The sequence below is a fragment of the Podarcis erhardii genome, assembly GCF_964252035.2.
Source record: "Podarcis erhardii genome assembly, chromosome: 1".
In the NCBI taxonomy this organism is placed as follows: domain Eukaryota; kingdom Metazoa; phylum Chordata; class Lepidosauria; order Squamata; family Lacertidae; genus Podarcis; species Podarcis erhardii.
In genome coordinates, this window is record NC_138497.1 from 122,291,329 (window position 1) to 122,306,716 (window position 15,388).

Sequence of the window (15,388 nt, forward strand, 5' to 3'; positions counted from 1 at the left end):
TGTTCAAGACAGCATATGGAGGAATTGTGTTTCTTTATGGGGATACTTTCATACACATTCAGAAGACCCCTTTTTCACACGTTACACATGATAGAGCCTGCCTTGCTTTCTTTTACCTGGTTATCTTCTGTTTTATTTCTCTAACCAAGAGTGGGCCTTAGAAGAGCCTATGTCCCTTGAGAGGGAATGGGGTGTAAAATCAAACAAAGGTAGTATTACAAGACAGAGCGGGCTCTCCTTCATGGAGAGCACGTGTTGCGGTGGGAGCAACCATGACATTCCCTGTTGCTGGGCAGATTAGTTTGGATGGCCACGGATTTGACTGGGCACTTCCAATGTCACTGGGGGAAATTGATTGTTGCAATTTTATTTGATTGATGGAGGTGCTATATAGGTCCCTGTGCGCAGCGTTAAGCTTCTTCTTTTTGCTGCGCACATCGGATTACCCACCCTCCCTTTATTTAGGGTTTGTTTGCACTGACCTTGCTAAGCCTGTCATGGGGTCGTTTGCTTTGGAGCAGGGGCTTGGTAGGAATTTTACCATTTGGCTGACTGGCTGGTGCCATTTGGGTTTTGCCTACTGCGTAGCAAATCGTCACAACTTGTAAGTTGCGGTTAAAGGTAAAGGGACCCCTGACCATTAGGTCCAGTCGTGACCAACTCTGGGGTTGCGGCACTCATCTCGCTTTATCGGCCGAGGGAGCTGGCATACAGCTTCTGGGTCATGTGGCCAGCATGACTAAGCCGCTTCTAGCGAACCAGAGCAGTGCACAGAAACGCCGTTTACCTTCCTGCTGGAGCGGTACCTATTTATCTACTTGCACTTTGACATGCTTTTGAACTGCTAGGTTGGCAGGAGCTGGGACTGAGCAACGGGAGCTCACCCCGTCGCGGGGATTCGAACCGCCGACCTTCCGATCAGCAAGTCCTAGGCTCTGTGGTTTAACCCACAGCGCCATCTGCGTCCCAAAGTTGCGATTAGGCATTAGGCATTGGTTAATTTTTTGGTTGGTGGAGGAGATGAGGTTGGCTGTGCCTGCCCCTTCAATGCTGCTGCTGCAAGGGTATCCCGTTAAAGGAATCCAGGGGCTCGCCATGCTTTTGTTCGTATCCCTGACAAAGGGCTAGGGCCAGGCAAGAGCCCCAGGGAGCATTTGGGGAGAGGTGTGAGCCTGGCACCCAGCTTTTTCTCTCCCCAGAATTGCTTACCCTTACTGACTTCCGCATGGGTGTAGTTGTCCTGCCTCCAAGTGGGAACAGATAGTCGCTAACCAATGCTAAGCAACCACTCACTTACTGTAATTCAATAAAGTTGTGGCCAAAATCCAAAACAAAAATGATTTGTGAACGTGTTTTTATTCAGGGGTGTCTTGGGGGTCCTCGACATGCAACTTACCCAAGCAAAAAAGCTTCTAAGAATTATGCAATAACATGGCCCTGCTTTTGATATTTCAATTCATTTTTCATGAACCATCAATGTCGAAATCTAGAGTTAGAAAACTTCCCAATATCTCTTTTCTCCAGTTTACTCCCAGCAGATTGCTTTTCCTTTTGTACCCTTTAAATAAATTAATCCATTCTCTATCATTCTTCCTATTTAATCAAGGAGTGCTGGGAAAGCTCTTTCCAGTGCATACAACTCACCCCAGGCTCAACCGCAGCTGGGTATTCAGTTGGCAAACGTCTGCAGAGATAAGCATATTGATGATATTTAAGCTTACAGCTCTGTGTTTTGTTTTTAAAATACCGGTAAGTTTTGTTACGATATGGATGCAATGCAGCTGCAAAGTGCTAGCTTGAAAAGTAAACATGATGGGAATGTTGGGACTGCCCATGGGAGTCAGAGGGACAGTCTATTCACAGTGCGAAGCACCGGAATTAGCTCAGAGTGTAATATGAGCTCTTCCGTTTATTCCTATCCAGGAAGTGTTTGTCACTAGACTGCTGGAGCTTGAAGAGAGCAGTCACGTTTTTGTAATGCTGCAAAGACAGAAATAAAGGCATGTAAATACGTTTCTGTCTATCTCTTTCCCCTGCCGGGGGGGGGGGCAGGAAAGAGGGGTGTGTTCTTCTCACGTTTGAGAAGAATCAGTGATCGAGACCTTGCCTGCGCCTGCTGGGGAATGCAGCCAGGGAGGTCAACAGGGAATCAAGCCGGGTGCCTAGGATTGTTGCCAGTTCCTCCTGATAAAGGGCTTGATATCCCGACAAGTTTGAGGGTCAGGTCTCTCAGCACCGTGCAAAGCAGGCTCGTGAGCAGGAAACTGATACTGCCTTCAAACGATGGAGACTATCTATCATATTTACTCGAGTCTAATGTGCACTTCAATTTTCAGAACCTTGAAACAAAAAAAAGTATTTGCTGGCGAATGTAAATGTGCTGTCGAATCTAATGTGCACCTTAATTTTCGCAACATTATTTGGCCAAAAAAGGTGAGTAGTAGATTCGAGAAAATACAGTGTGAGTGTGTGTGTGTGTGTGTGTGTGTGTGTATACACACGTACATTTGTGTAGAGAAGAGCTTTCCAAATTTTTCATGTTGGGGGGACACTTTTTAGACATGCATCATTTGGCGACACAGTAATTCAGTTTTGCATCATGTTGTGACACAGTAATTCAGTTTTAATAGCAAACCACAGGTTAAACTTACCCCTTTCCAGCCCCAGGAGGAGCGCAGGGAGCATTTGTGCGATGCAGCCAACACACTAACGTGTCACAACACATAAGCTTGGCAAGCGCTGGTGTAGAAGATTATAAGTGTAAAAAGTCACCCACCCATGATTTTGTTTAAGCTAAAGGAGTGCCTCCAATTCTAATCTCAGGCAGACGGGTGGGGCTACAAATAACAAAATTATTATTCTTCATTTATCATTACAATTAATCCCCAGAACGGCTTCCATCAACGGGTTATCTTTATCTTTTATACCCTGCTTTGACCTGTCCATAACACCCCCTGCGCCAAGTAAAACAAAAGCCACGCAATGGCCACCACACCGTTTATACTCAAGCGGAATAAACGCGCAATGCCACGAGGCTGCCGCCCCGCCTCCCTTAAAAAAAATGAATGAAACTCAACGTTTTGTATTTAAAGGAAAGTCGCCTTTAACTGTGAACTCTTTATATTGCGTTGTTTCCCATCTATGATGGAAACCCTGTACTGTACACATAGCATTGGAAGCGAGATGGAGACGCAACTCAGCCTCATGCAGAATAAGGATTGCGCGACTCTTCCATTTCTAGCTCTATGCCCCGTTCTTCCTGGCCGGGAGCCGATTGCCAGACCCTGAGGCGGACTTTCAATCCATAGAGCCTAGAAAAAGAGGAGCGTCGCTCTTCCGGTTTCTGTTTCGAAAGCTCTTTCTATCCCATTCCTTTCCATCTCTATGGTCCCTCCACCCCCCCCCCTATCGGCTTCAATCGTAAGAAAACCGGAAGTACGGGTCTTAACCCCTTGGTACGTCGTGACAGGAGAGCGGAAAGAGGAGGAGGGCGCTGCTACTGAGTTCTAAGGGAAGGTTTGGGCTAGAGCGGCAACGGAGCTTTTGCTCTTTCTTCCGGAGGAGCGAGGCGGGTCGGGGGAGGTCAGAGGTCGCCGAGGAAAGATGGTGGCGCATGAGCAGCTCCGCGTGGTTCGCTGCGGCGGCAGTTGGCTGAGCGGGAGCCGCGCGGTCTTTTCGGCTGATTCGAAGTGAGTGGCGCTGAGGGGATCAGTGGGGGCTTTTCAGGAATGCCAGCCGCTTAAGCCGCGGGACGGCTGAATTTACTCCCGAGTAAGACACGCGTCTAGACGCCACATTACTAGTAGTATTAAGACACGCGCTCAGACTCCATATTATTATTATTATTATTATTATTATTATTATTATTATTAAGACGCGCGCTGAGACTATTATTATTATTTATTAGTACATGCTCTGAGACTATTATTATTATTAATTTTTTAAATTATTTTTATTAAGACACACGCCAAGACACTACCATTATTAAGACACACGCTGAGACTCTTTTTTATTATTATTATTTATAAGACACGCAGTGAGACTCATTACCTGTACAGTGGTACTTCGGGTTAGGAACTTAATTCGTTTCGGAGGTCCGTTCTTAACCTGAAACTGTTCTTAACCTGAAGCACCACTTTAGCAAATGGGGCCTGCTGCGCCGCCGGAGCACGATTTCTGTTCTCATCCTGAAGCAAAGTTCTTAACCCGAGGTACTATTTCTGGATTAGCGGATTCTGTAACCTGAAGTGTATGTAACGCAAGGTGCCACTGTATCTTTATGGTAATAATAATTACTATGATATAATTGCTATAATTAATAGTATACCGCCATGTTCCAGAAAGTCGCAGGGTGGTTACAACATAAAATCACCAACATAGAAAGACAAAATACATAACAAAAATAAAAACAACACACACACACACACACACGTCGTGTTTTGTGGGTTTTTCTACATAAGGCTGAGTGGACTGTAGGATCACACACAGTCTGAGGTGCACGGTTTAGGTTGGTTTTGTTCCACCCTTCTCCCTTTTTAATTTCCTAAAAATTATGGTTTCAAACAACAACGACTACCACAATTAAAAAAAGAAAAGGATGCCCAGCAAAATTTACTGCCCTGTTCTAAGATACGCAAAAGTGAAAACACTAAAAATAGGTTTAAGATGACCCCAGCTGTCAACCTGAACAAGAATATTTTTAGTGGGGACCGGAATGAGTACAGCAAAGGCCCCTGTTTGCTCTCAACAGGCAGCAAGTTTCAAAGCGCAGGCACTGCTACACTAAACTATCAAAATATAATTGCAAATGCAGAACGGGCATTGTGTGGCAACTGTGGCGATGCTGATTCTGCCAATTAAATGTAGGGATAGGAGGTATGTTCTGTTAAAACAGTGAATTTTTCTTCATGGGGATTTGTGCCCCAGTATCAGTAAGCTTTTAAGATCTTTATAACAGTGAAAGCAATGCAAGAGGAGAGGAGTATTACACTAGATCAGCATAAGAAATTGTCTTATACCCGGGCCTTCTGCTCTACCACTGAGCCTATACCTTTTCCCCTTAGAGTTTTGAAAAGTGCATATATTATGTGGTACAAACAATCCAGAGTAAAAGAGGCTTCTGATAAACTGGTATTTTTAATAGACCTTAAACTTCCTGGTACTATGACAAAAATGTGTTTAAACCACATGGTAATAAATGCAACACAGTTCATTCTCCAGTTATCTTTTGCTTCCATTCCCTCCTCTTGTCAACATGTTTCATCCCTGTCCCCCCCCCCCCAAAAAAAAATGAGCTGTACACTCTTTTTATGCTACTCTAAGCACTGTGTATATTAATGCCAATATATTTAAAAAGCATATTTTGGTCTATTGCTATCATTTGGAGAAACAAAATACAAGAATATTTATTTAATTTTTTAACAGTTATATTTCACTTTTCTGTCTCCGTATTAGGCGTGCATGGCAGCTTGTGTTTAATATAGTATTTAAATGCCATTACACGTGGCATTTAAATACTACCATGACCTGGTTCCCATGTATCATTAAGATAAACCAATGGCTAAAATGCGCTTGCAGGAATCATGGCCACATTGCTCCTTTCCCCCAAACTGCACCAAACTCAGCTTTGGTTTGGTATAGCCAAGGTTTGTTCTGCTTACTATGTACGGTTTGTCTGGAGGTGACAAGCTATGTGCCCATGACTTAAGTTGCTAACTCCCACCCAAAATTAGCTCCAAATAGCTTGGCAGTAGGAGAACTGGAAGAGGAGTAAAACAGCTACAATTTTTACTGAGAGTACTTGCATATCCGCACATTCATGGTTTGGTATTGTATGCATTAGATATGAACTGGACCATACTGAAAAATAGTCTGGTTTTTCTGTACCTTTGGCAGTTGGGAATTGGTCTTTTACATGTAATGCTGGATGTGAAGATGGATAAATATTATCTAATATGCTTCTAGAATTTTCCAAGTTAGCCTATGTTGTTTCTGTCAAGTACTATAAATGCCTTTTAATTGATTTCTGGCTTTGATTTCATTGTTTATAGGTACCTTTTGTGTGCTTCTGGTGACTATGTGAAAGTCTACAGTACAGCTACAGAGGAATGTCTGCATGTTCTCCAAGGTCACAGCAACATAGTGACAGGAGTCCAGTTGAATCCCCAAAACCATCTACAGGTTGTTAAAATTTTGGCAATGCTAGTCCTATCTTAGAGCCAAACTACAAGCAGCATATGTAACATAATTGTAATTAAGTGCAAACTTTCCCCTGCCCCCAACTTGCTTGGAGAGGGGCAATTTGGATTAGAGGGCCTGAGAGAGCAATTTACAAGAGGGCAAGGAAGCTCCCACTGGAGCCTCTTTTTTCACTGCAAAATTTCAGAACCACATAGGGATCATAGCAGAGGGCAAAGGATTTAAGTTCCCTCCCCACATATGCCAGGGTCCTAATCAACATCAGGGCACCAACACTCACATTTATGAAAGAAAATTGGCACTCAAGGGAAAACTGGGATAAATATCCTAGGTAATTTTTCTGGTGCTTAACGGTGACCTGCCCTATAATCTTTGAATGAAGGGCAGCGTAGAAATTTGATATATTGTTGCTGTTGTTGTTGTTGTTGTTGTGATATGTTGTTGTTGTAATCCCAGGCCAAATCCATGATTATGGCCAGGTATGAGTATAGCTCAAATGGAGCAAATTATACCTATTCTGCAATAGTTTCTTATCACTTCCTGGCCCAGTTGAAAATGCTGGTGGAAAACCTATAAAACCCTGCCTGGGCTGAGGTCTGCATAGCTTAGATAACATTTTCTCTCATCCTCATGTGCAGATCTATAATGGAGATGCTGCTTCATATCTTGTCTTTTATGGACATAAGAATTTGAAAGGACTCAAAGCTGCATCTTCCTTATGTGACAGACACAACTAGTGGAACAGTCTGCTCAGTGATGAATACTACACCTCTGCTGGTATTCTGGTTTCTCATAGAATACATTTATTCCCTTTTAAGAGCGGTTGGCGCTAGGACATACTTATTTGGACTTAAGTCGCAATCGTTTTGTCTGCATCGTAGTTGATTTTGATTATCATCCCATCTCTGGGCTGTTTTTCTCGTAAATGTGCTTGTGTGTTATATCTTCAGCAGAGAACATGGTATGTGCAGTTTTAATTAAATAAGTAGTCAGAGCTTTTTTCAGAGTTGTTAGAACCACTTCACATTTTGTTAGCATTTTTGTCATACACAGGGAGTAATCAGCACTGCTAAGAATCAAAATGCTTTGTAGATAAACCAGAATAGGAGCTTACAAATCATTTTAATATGTCTTTTTTCTCTCCGCCAGCTCTATTCCTGGTCTCTAGATGGCACTATTAAACTCTGGGATTTTATGGATGGCATTCTCATCAAGGTTTGTTATGTTTTCTTTGCATCTCTTCTTTCTCCATAGCAGCCCATGGGCTTCTCATTAGATTAATGAAATGGTATGTATCGGAGTGAATAAAACAAATCTCTGTGATTCGTGAGTAAATGCTCTGTTTGCAGACCTGGATATGCTTTGCCACTGCTGTGCAAACTGCACTGTGGCATCTTGGTTGATACGAGTCATCACTAACTGCATCTACAGTGGAATCCTCAATATACCGTATTTTTCGCTCTATAAGACGCACCAGACCACAAGACGCACCTAGTTTTTGGAGGAGGAAAACAAGAAAAAGAATATTCTGAATCTCAGAAGCCAGGACAGCAAGAGGGATCGCTGCGCAGTGAAAGCAGCAATCCCTCTTGCTGTTCTGGCTTCTGGGATAGCTACGCAGCCTGCATTCGCTCCATAAGACGTGCACACATTTCCCCTTACTTTTTAGGAGGGAAAAAGTGAGTCTTATAGAGCAGAAAATACGGTAGCTACTCAAAACTAAGACTGTTAAGTTGAGCAGGACTTATTCCCAGCCAATTGTGTATAGGATTGCAATGTAAATGCATTGCAATGGAGTAGGGGGGCGAATGGGCTCTTTTCAGCATACGAGTGTCTAGCTTCAAAGACTAATAAGCAGGGTCTCTTATCTTCTTATCAATGAAGGCTTAGAATGGACAGTGTTTTCTGTTGATGATTCATGACTGAGATGAGCTGCATTAGAGATGGGGAACCTGTGGTCATCAGGATGATGTTGTACTACAACTTCCATCATCCCATGCTGACAGGGACTGATGGGAGCTGCGGTCCAAAAACATGGAGTGCCACAGGTTCTCCATCCCTGAACTGTATGCACAACTTTATTGATAATTGTGCCTAAACCCATTCCACACCTTCTAACTAGCAGGGTTGTATAAACTTGCATGGGTTTCCAGCTTAGCTTTTAGATGAGACTAAAGAGATTGATTTTGTGTATGTGTGTGTTTTCTCTTACAGACATTGGTTGTCGGGTTCAAACTCTTTGCATTCTATGCAGTTGCGGGATCTGAGAATTCGGTGTTTGTTATCATCTCAAAAGATAACGATGAAAGATCAGGTATGTCATAATTGCTGTTCTTTTAATTTTGTACATCTTGTTTTTCATGATTGTTGTTAACATGAAGACTGTGAGCATTTTTGCGGGTTTTATTGTTAAGTAGAAAGGCAGGATAAAGAAATTGTTTTCCCCTTTTGTTGCTGTTTTTTCTTGCCCTTGGGGAGAAAAGTGGGGTACATAGGAGCTTCGTCACATCTTAGGGATTGGTTATTTATTAATAGACTATTAGTATAGACCATATCAAAAGTGAACAAAATAAAATACAAACAAACTCCACATACGTCAATGCTCAACATAAAAGTATACCAAAAATAGAATTTTGTATGTGGTGGGGGATGGGGTAGAATCCCTATAAGGAATAAATTCCCAGAGAGGAAATTTATGTATCACTTAAGTTTAAGTCCCCTAATGGTATACCAGCTGCGGTAGTGGAAAGGTTTGCGCAAGAGAAGGCATAGGAAGCCAGCATGGTTCTAATGCCTGGTTGCAGCTCCAATACCTGTTGCACAGCAGGCTTCTGCTAGCACAATGGTTGCGCTGTATTTTATATTGTGCAACCATAATTCTCGCCCTTACACTAGCACAACACCCCTTAGGCTGGCAGAGAATGCTGAATCCGGTCTCCTGTTTGTTTGGAATGTTCCTGCTATAGCAGGGTGGTCCGCCTTTAATGGCAGTCATCAGCAACAATCAAGAGATAACATCTTAAAACCTTTTTTAAAAAGTGTGTCGTATTTTGCTAACAAAAGCACACACATCTGTTTGCGTATTAAATTTGTGTAGTAATTAGATCTATCAATTGTGTGTTTAATTAAGTGTATTTAATTACATATATTAATTAAATATATTTAATTACATATATCATGTATATTAAATATTAAATGTATTGTTAACACTTCAATTTACAATATGGAAATTTAGTTCAGTGTGTGGCAGCACTACTGCAGCCCACTGGGTATGAAAAGTTGGACCGCCCTGTGCTGTAGGACAGCAGAGGAGTAGAAATAGGTTTCTTAATTTGTGAAAAAGATGCTAAGCAGACTTCTTAAAACACTATGTTGTCTTGGATTTGGACATTTATGGAGCGTGGAGGCATAGCTGTCATATATGCTGCTCAGAACTTGAAGCCCAGTCCCGTGAACTGCTTGTTCTGGCTGGTAAGCATTTATGGTTAGGGTGATATTCAGTGACTGCTATATCAGCACTATCTGTGGTATGCTGACACAGGAAAGCCTAATCAGTGCAGAATAGGTGGGCTGGGACTACACAGCCCAGAATCTGTTAACATAACTGCATGCAACAGCTTTGCGAATAGGGGACAAGGTGCACTGTTACCGTGAGTGCAAATCCCACCCCCGAATTAGTGGGATTACAGATTTATTCCAGTTCACTGCCTAGCATGGGAAGAATGCTTTAGGTGTTTTAGTATAAGCTGCTGTATCACAAACAGGTATTTTATTTAGAGGATCGATGAACTGCAGGTTAAAAGAACTAAAGGTAGGAATGGCTAGCCCCAATGCATTTAATGCTCCTCATCTTAGTGTGGCAGTCATGCTTAAAATGAAACACTGTGCTCATCAGCTTTTGCCAACCTGCTGGAGGGCATCATGGTAGGGAGATATACATTGCCATAATTTTGTCTGTAACTATAAAAGTTTTCACAGTGCGTGTTAATTTTTGCCGAGCATTGTGGGGGGAAATATTATTTAACCATAGAATTGTAGAGTTGGAAGGAACCAGGATCATCTTGTCCAACCCTCTACAATGCAGGAATCTTTTGCCCAATGTGGGGCTTGAACCCACTACCGTGAGATTCAGAGTCTCATGATCTACCGACTGAGCTATCCCAGAGTTTCATAAGGCATGTTGCTGCATTGGCTAGGAATCAAATCTAGGCCTCCCACGTGGCAGGCAAGAATTATGCCACTGAACCACAAATGCTGCTATAATTCACAGTACACTTAGTCTTTGTGTAGGCTTGTTAGGAGAATAAAATGAGGCAGCATTGTTGATGTCGCTTTGAGTTCTGGGAACGACAACCTGGTGCAAATATGATAAATAAAGGCCATACAACAAAATACAGTCATACCTCGGGTTACAGACGCTTTGGGTTGCCGAACCCGGAAGTATCGGAACGGGTTACTTCTGGGTTTCGGCGCAGAAACGCTAAATCGCAACCCGCGCGTGCGCAGACACGGCGCTGCGGGTTGCGAATGTGCCTCCCGCACAGATCACGTTCGCAACCCGAGCGTCCACTGTAGCCTAATTGCACTCAAGCTAATGAATGAGATAAAAGTTAGATGTGATAAAAAAAATATTATTATTTCATCTATATGAGAATAATTGGTTTAAAACTGAAATAAATTTTGTTTCCATCAGGTCCATTTCAGCTAGCTTCACTGAAAATCCCCAAAACACCAGGTCAGGAAGTAGAAGCCAATGATCTGGAATTGATTTTGGATGGTGTAAGCCAGTCACCCAAATGTACAGCGCTTGGAAGAGAAGTATATACCTTTTCTTTCTTTCTTTCTTTCTTTCTTTCTTTCTTTCTTTCTTTCTTTCAGTATATCATATTAGAGGTCTGCATGCACAAACTTGATATCAAATCATCCTTCTTTACTTCCTCAGCTCTTAGAGCATGCACCCTCTTCTTAGCCTGTTCTCCAACCACAGCCTTACTCGTTGCATTCCTAGCCTCTTTGCCTTGGCTGCCCACTGTAAAATCTCAGAAATTTAGCCAATCCAATGCAGAGGCCCTTCCACTTTTTTTGCTTTTCCATGAAATGTGGACAGAATAGTCAGTCACTGCCAGGGCGGCTTTCTAACTACCATAAAATCCTTTACCGCATTATAGCATAGGTGTTCTGCTGTAAGTATCATATTCTGTATAGTTTTGAAGAAATCCCTCTCTAAATTTCCCTGTTTCTGACCCTGGACACAAAATACCTGTATTTCTCTCTGCCTTAAGGGGGTATCCAAAGAGCTACCTTTTTATCTGTTACCTGTTGTGTTCTCAAAGGAATTTATCACTTTTATATGAGGTCTGCTTTTCAGGCTGTTTTGGAAACACTTCCTGTTCCAAAAACAGGTTAACAAAAGGCAGTGGGGTGTATGGCATGTTTTTGTAAAACGCAAGCCCAAAACTCCTTTGGGTACACTCCTATGTCTTAGGATACCAAGAACCACATGGCCAGTTCTGTGGAGCCAAAGGAGCTTCAACCTTGTGGTTTGCCACCAGCAGCTAGGCTGACTACACCCATGTTCAGCATCTTTGCTATGTTTCTTTAAACTCCGCTTTCAATCCAGATCTCAGGGCACCTAAATTAGCCATCATTTCTCTTGAGATCACTCTGGGTAAAAGCCATGGAGGAAATGTCTGAATTTGATTTAGAAGGGAAAAAGCACTGGTTGCAAATATACCATTGTGCTGCTTTAGCTGACTTGCATAGCAGTTGTCTGTCTCTTGCAGTTTGCCCATCACATGTTCTATTATTATTTTTTTATCATACATTTTAATCCACTTGGACTCTGGCATGTACTAAACTATATTTTGTTTATAACAGGGTGAATATGTGGTATCTGCTTGCGGCGGTCACCTCGTCGTCTGTTTCTTCAGGAAAAAGAAGCTTTACAGGTGAGGGCAGACAACTCCAGCTAGTAATTGCTTTGCTGCTTTGAATATGCATCTGTTGCTTCTGAACTGGCCAGGAATTTGCTGTTTCTTACAGAAGTGTCTGTAGCCCTGATAACACTTATGCTTATTAATGAAGAAAAGAAAAGAAAAACCCACATGGTGATATCCAAACTGTAGTTGGAGTAGACCAATTGAAATCAATGTGTTTAATTCTATTGACTTTAGGGGATTTATTCTGAATATGACTTAGCTGGATATCTCCCAGCTATTAATATCTTTGGAGAAGGAAAGGCTAAAGAGGAAAAGGTGAAGTAAACTGCCTCTGGTGCAACAGGACAGTGGGACGAGCGCCAGAGTGCAAGGAGACGCCATTTATCTTCCCGCCGTAGTGGTACCTATTTATCTACTTGCACTAGTATGCTTTCGAACTGCTAGGCTGGCAAAGCAATGGGAGCTCACCCCGTTGTGCAGACCCAAACTACCAACTTTCTGATCGGCAAGCCCAAGTGGTTCAGTGGTTTAGACAACAGTGCCCCCGCTCCTTTTATCTGCTAAGGAGTAAACCCTATACAAATCTGGAGTGGAATTTCCTAAGTGGATGGTGCCTTTGTGCCTCCTTCTGGCATCTCCTGCAGCCAAACTGGTGCCAAACATATTGCTCTGCTTTCCTTTGGACCACAGCGAGGCTGGGGGGGGGGGGTGTCTTGTCGTCTGGGCAGTCCAGGATCTCCATACACACTATCCAGGTTTGACTTCACACACACACACACACACACACACACACACACACACACACACACCCCAGCGCACTCCATTGTCTCTTGAGACAAATGAATGCCAACAACAACAAAATGAACCAGTGATAGTACTGTAAATCCCATAGGATAAGGCTTGGAGGAGCAATAGAAGCTGCCTTCTATATAATCATTTCATACGTCCAGACCGGATTCTCTCCCAGCCATAGCTGGAGCTCTTGGAACTTTCTGCATACAGAGTATGTGCTGTCCTGCCTGTACCTTGTAGGGACGCAGGTGGTGCTGTTGTCTAAACCACTGAGCCTCTTGGGCTTGCTGATCAGAAGGTCATCGGTTCGAATCCCCATGATGGAGTGAGCTCCTGTTGCTCTGTCCCAGCTCCTGCCAACCTAGTAATAATAACAATTTATACCCCATCCATCTGGCTGGGTTTCCCCAGCCACTCTGGGTGGCTTCCAACAAAGTTTAAAAATACATTAAAATGTCACACATTAAAAACTTCCCTAAACAAGGCTGCCTTCAGATGTCTTCTAAATGTCAGGTAGTTGTTTATCTCTTTGACATTCCACAGGGCGGGCGCCACTACCGAGAGGGCCCTCTGTCTGGTTCCCTGTAGCTTTGCTTCTCGCAGTGAGGGAACCACCAGAAGGCCCTCAGGGCTAGACCTCAGTGTTTGAGCTGAACGATGGGGGAGGAGACGCTCCTTCAGGTATACTGGGCCAAGGCTGTTTAGGGCTTTAAAGGTCAACACCAACACTCTGAATTGTGCTTGGAAACATAATGGGAGCCAATGTTGGTCTTTCAGAACCGGTGTTATATGGTCTCAGTGGCCGTCACCAGTCTAGCTGCCGCATTCTGGATTAGTTGTAGTTTCTAGGTCACCTTCAAAGGTAGCCCCACGTAGAGGGCATTGCAGTAGTCCAAGCAGGAGATAACTAGAGCATGCAAAACTGTGGTTAGACAGTCTGCAGGCAGGTCGGGTCTCAGCCTGCGTAGCAGATGGAGCTGGTAGACAGCTGCCCTGGATACAGAATTGACATGTACTTCCATGGACAGCTGTGAGTCCAAAATGACTCCCAGGCTCCACACCTGGTCCTTCAGGGGCACAGTTACCCCATTCAGGACCTGGGAGTCCTCCACACCAGCCTGCCCCCTGTCCCCCAAGAACAGTACTTCTGTCTTGTCAGGATTCACCCTCAATCCCTTAGCCGCCATCCGTTCTTCAACTGCCTCCAGGCACTCACACAAGACCTTCACTGGTTCTGATTTAAAAGAGAGGTAGCGCTGGGTATCATCCACATATTGATGAACACCCAGTCCAAACCCCCTGATGATCTCTCCCAGCGGCTTCATCTAGATGTTAAAAACCATGGGGGAGAGGACAGAATCCTGAGGCACCCCACAAGTGAGGGCTCAGGGATCTGAACACTCATCCCCCACCACCACTTTCTGGACACGGCCCAAGAGGAAGGAGCGGAACCACTGTATAACAGTGCTCCCAGCTCCTATAGACAGTCCAGAAGGATGTTATGGTCTATTGTAACAAAAGCTGCTGAGAGATCCAACAGAACCAGGAAACAGCTCTCACCTTTGTCCCTAGCCCGCCAGAGATCATCAACCTAGCAGTTCAAAAGCACGCCAGTGCAAGTAGATAAATAGGTACTGCTGCGGCGGGAAGGTGAACGGCGTTTCCATGTGCTCTGGCTTCCGTCACGGTGTCCCGTTGTGCCAGAAGCAGTCCTGCTGGCTCCATGACCCGGAAAGCTGTCTGTGGAAAACGCTGGCTCCCTCAGCCTGAAAAGTGAGATGAGCACCGCAACCCCATAGTTTCCTTTGACTGTCCAGGGGTCCTTTACCTTTACCTTTACTTTGTCAGAGTGAGCACAATGGAAAGGAAAACTGCTGAAGTTATACAGAAAGAGCATGTGCTCTTCTTGCATGTTCCTAGTGGCAGATACTACTGCATCAGAAATGCTTCGGGGGGGGGGGGATTTATGCAATGGTTGCTAGTACATCCCAGAAATGGAAAGGTATTCCCCATCCACCTTCCTTGCACTGTTGAGCAGCCAGGGATTAGTTGACATTTCTTTCAGCTCAGTCCAGCCAAACTAACTTAAAGCCATGACTCCTGTTTTTGAAGCTTTTCTGTAGATGGGAAATCCAGAATAAGCGACTTCTTCACCTGCGTAGCCTGCCACCCAAAGGAAGATTGCATAGCAAGCGGACACAGCGATGGCAAAATCCGGCTGTGGTGAGACAAACGTTTGCTGCTATTGGCAGTGGTTTTCTGATAAGCATGCATATCCTTCCTTGCTGTAATCTTGCAGTGCAAGTCTGCAGTACAAAGGCACAGTTTCGGCCTCTTCTCCCTGCCAAAGCTTGCGATAAAATGCGCCTCTGATTCCAGCAGAGAAAGTTTCTGTCTTAGAAGGTGTTGATTATGGAGTGGTAAAGATATACTTGGGGCAGCTGGAGGCAAAGGAGAAG

The 15,388-nt window shown here is 43.8% G+C and overlaps 1 protein-coding gene across 1 annotated transcript in view; it reads left to right on the plus strand.

The window, feature by feature from the left end:
- The first annotated feature begins 3,545 nt into the window (after window positions 1-3,545).
- The window catches only part of WDR75 (WD repeat domain 75), a 30,861-nt gene continuing 19,018 nt past the window's right edge, over window positions 3,546-15,388 (plus strand). The window contains exons 1-7 of the mRNA XM_081870797.1: window positions 3,546-3,689; window positions 6,051-6,180; window positions 7,348-7,413; window positions 8,413-8,512; window positions 10,892-11,016; window positions 12,076-12,146; window positions 15,042-15,152. Coding sequence (XP_081726923.1) covers window positions 3,604-3,689; window positions 6,051-6,180; window positions 7,348-7,413; window positions 8,413-8,512; window positions 10,892-11,016; window positions 12,076-12,146; window positions 15,042-15,152 — 689 coding nt within the window. The 5' untranslated portion in view covers window positions 3,546-3,603. The remainder of the gene's footprint in view (window positions 3,690-6,050; window positions 6,181-7,347; window positions 7,414-8,412; window positions 8,513-10,891; window positions 11,017-12,075; window positions 12,147-15,041; window positions 15,153-15,388) is intronic.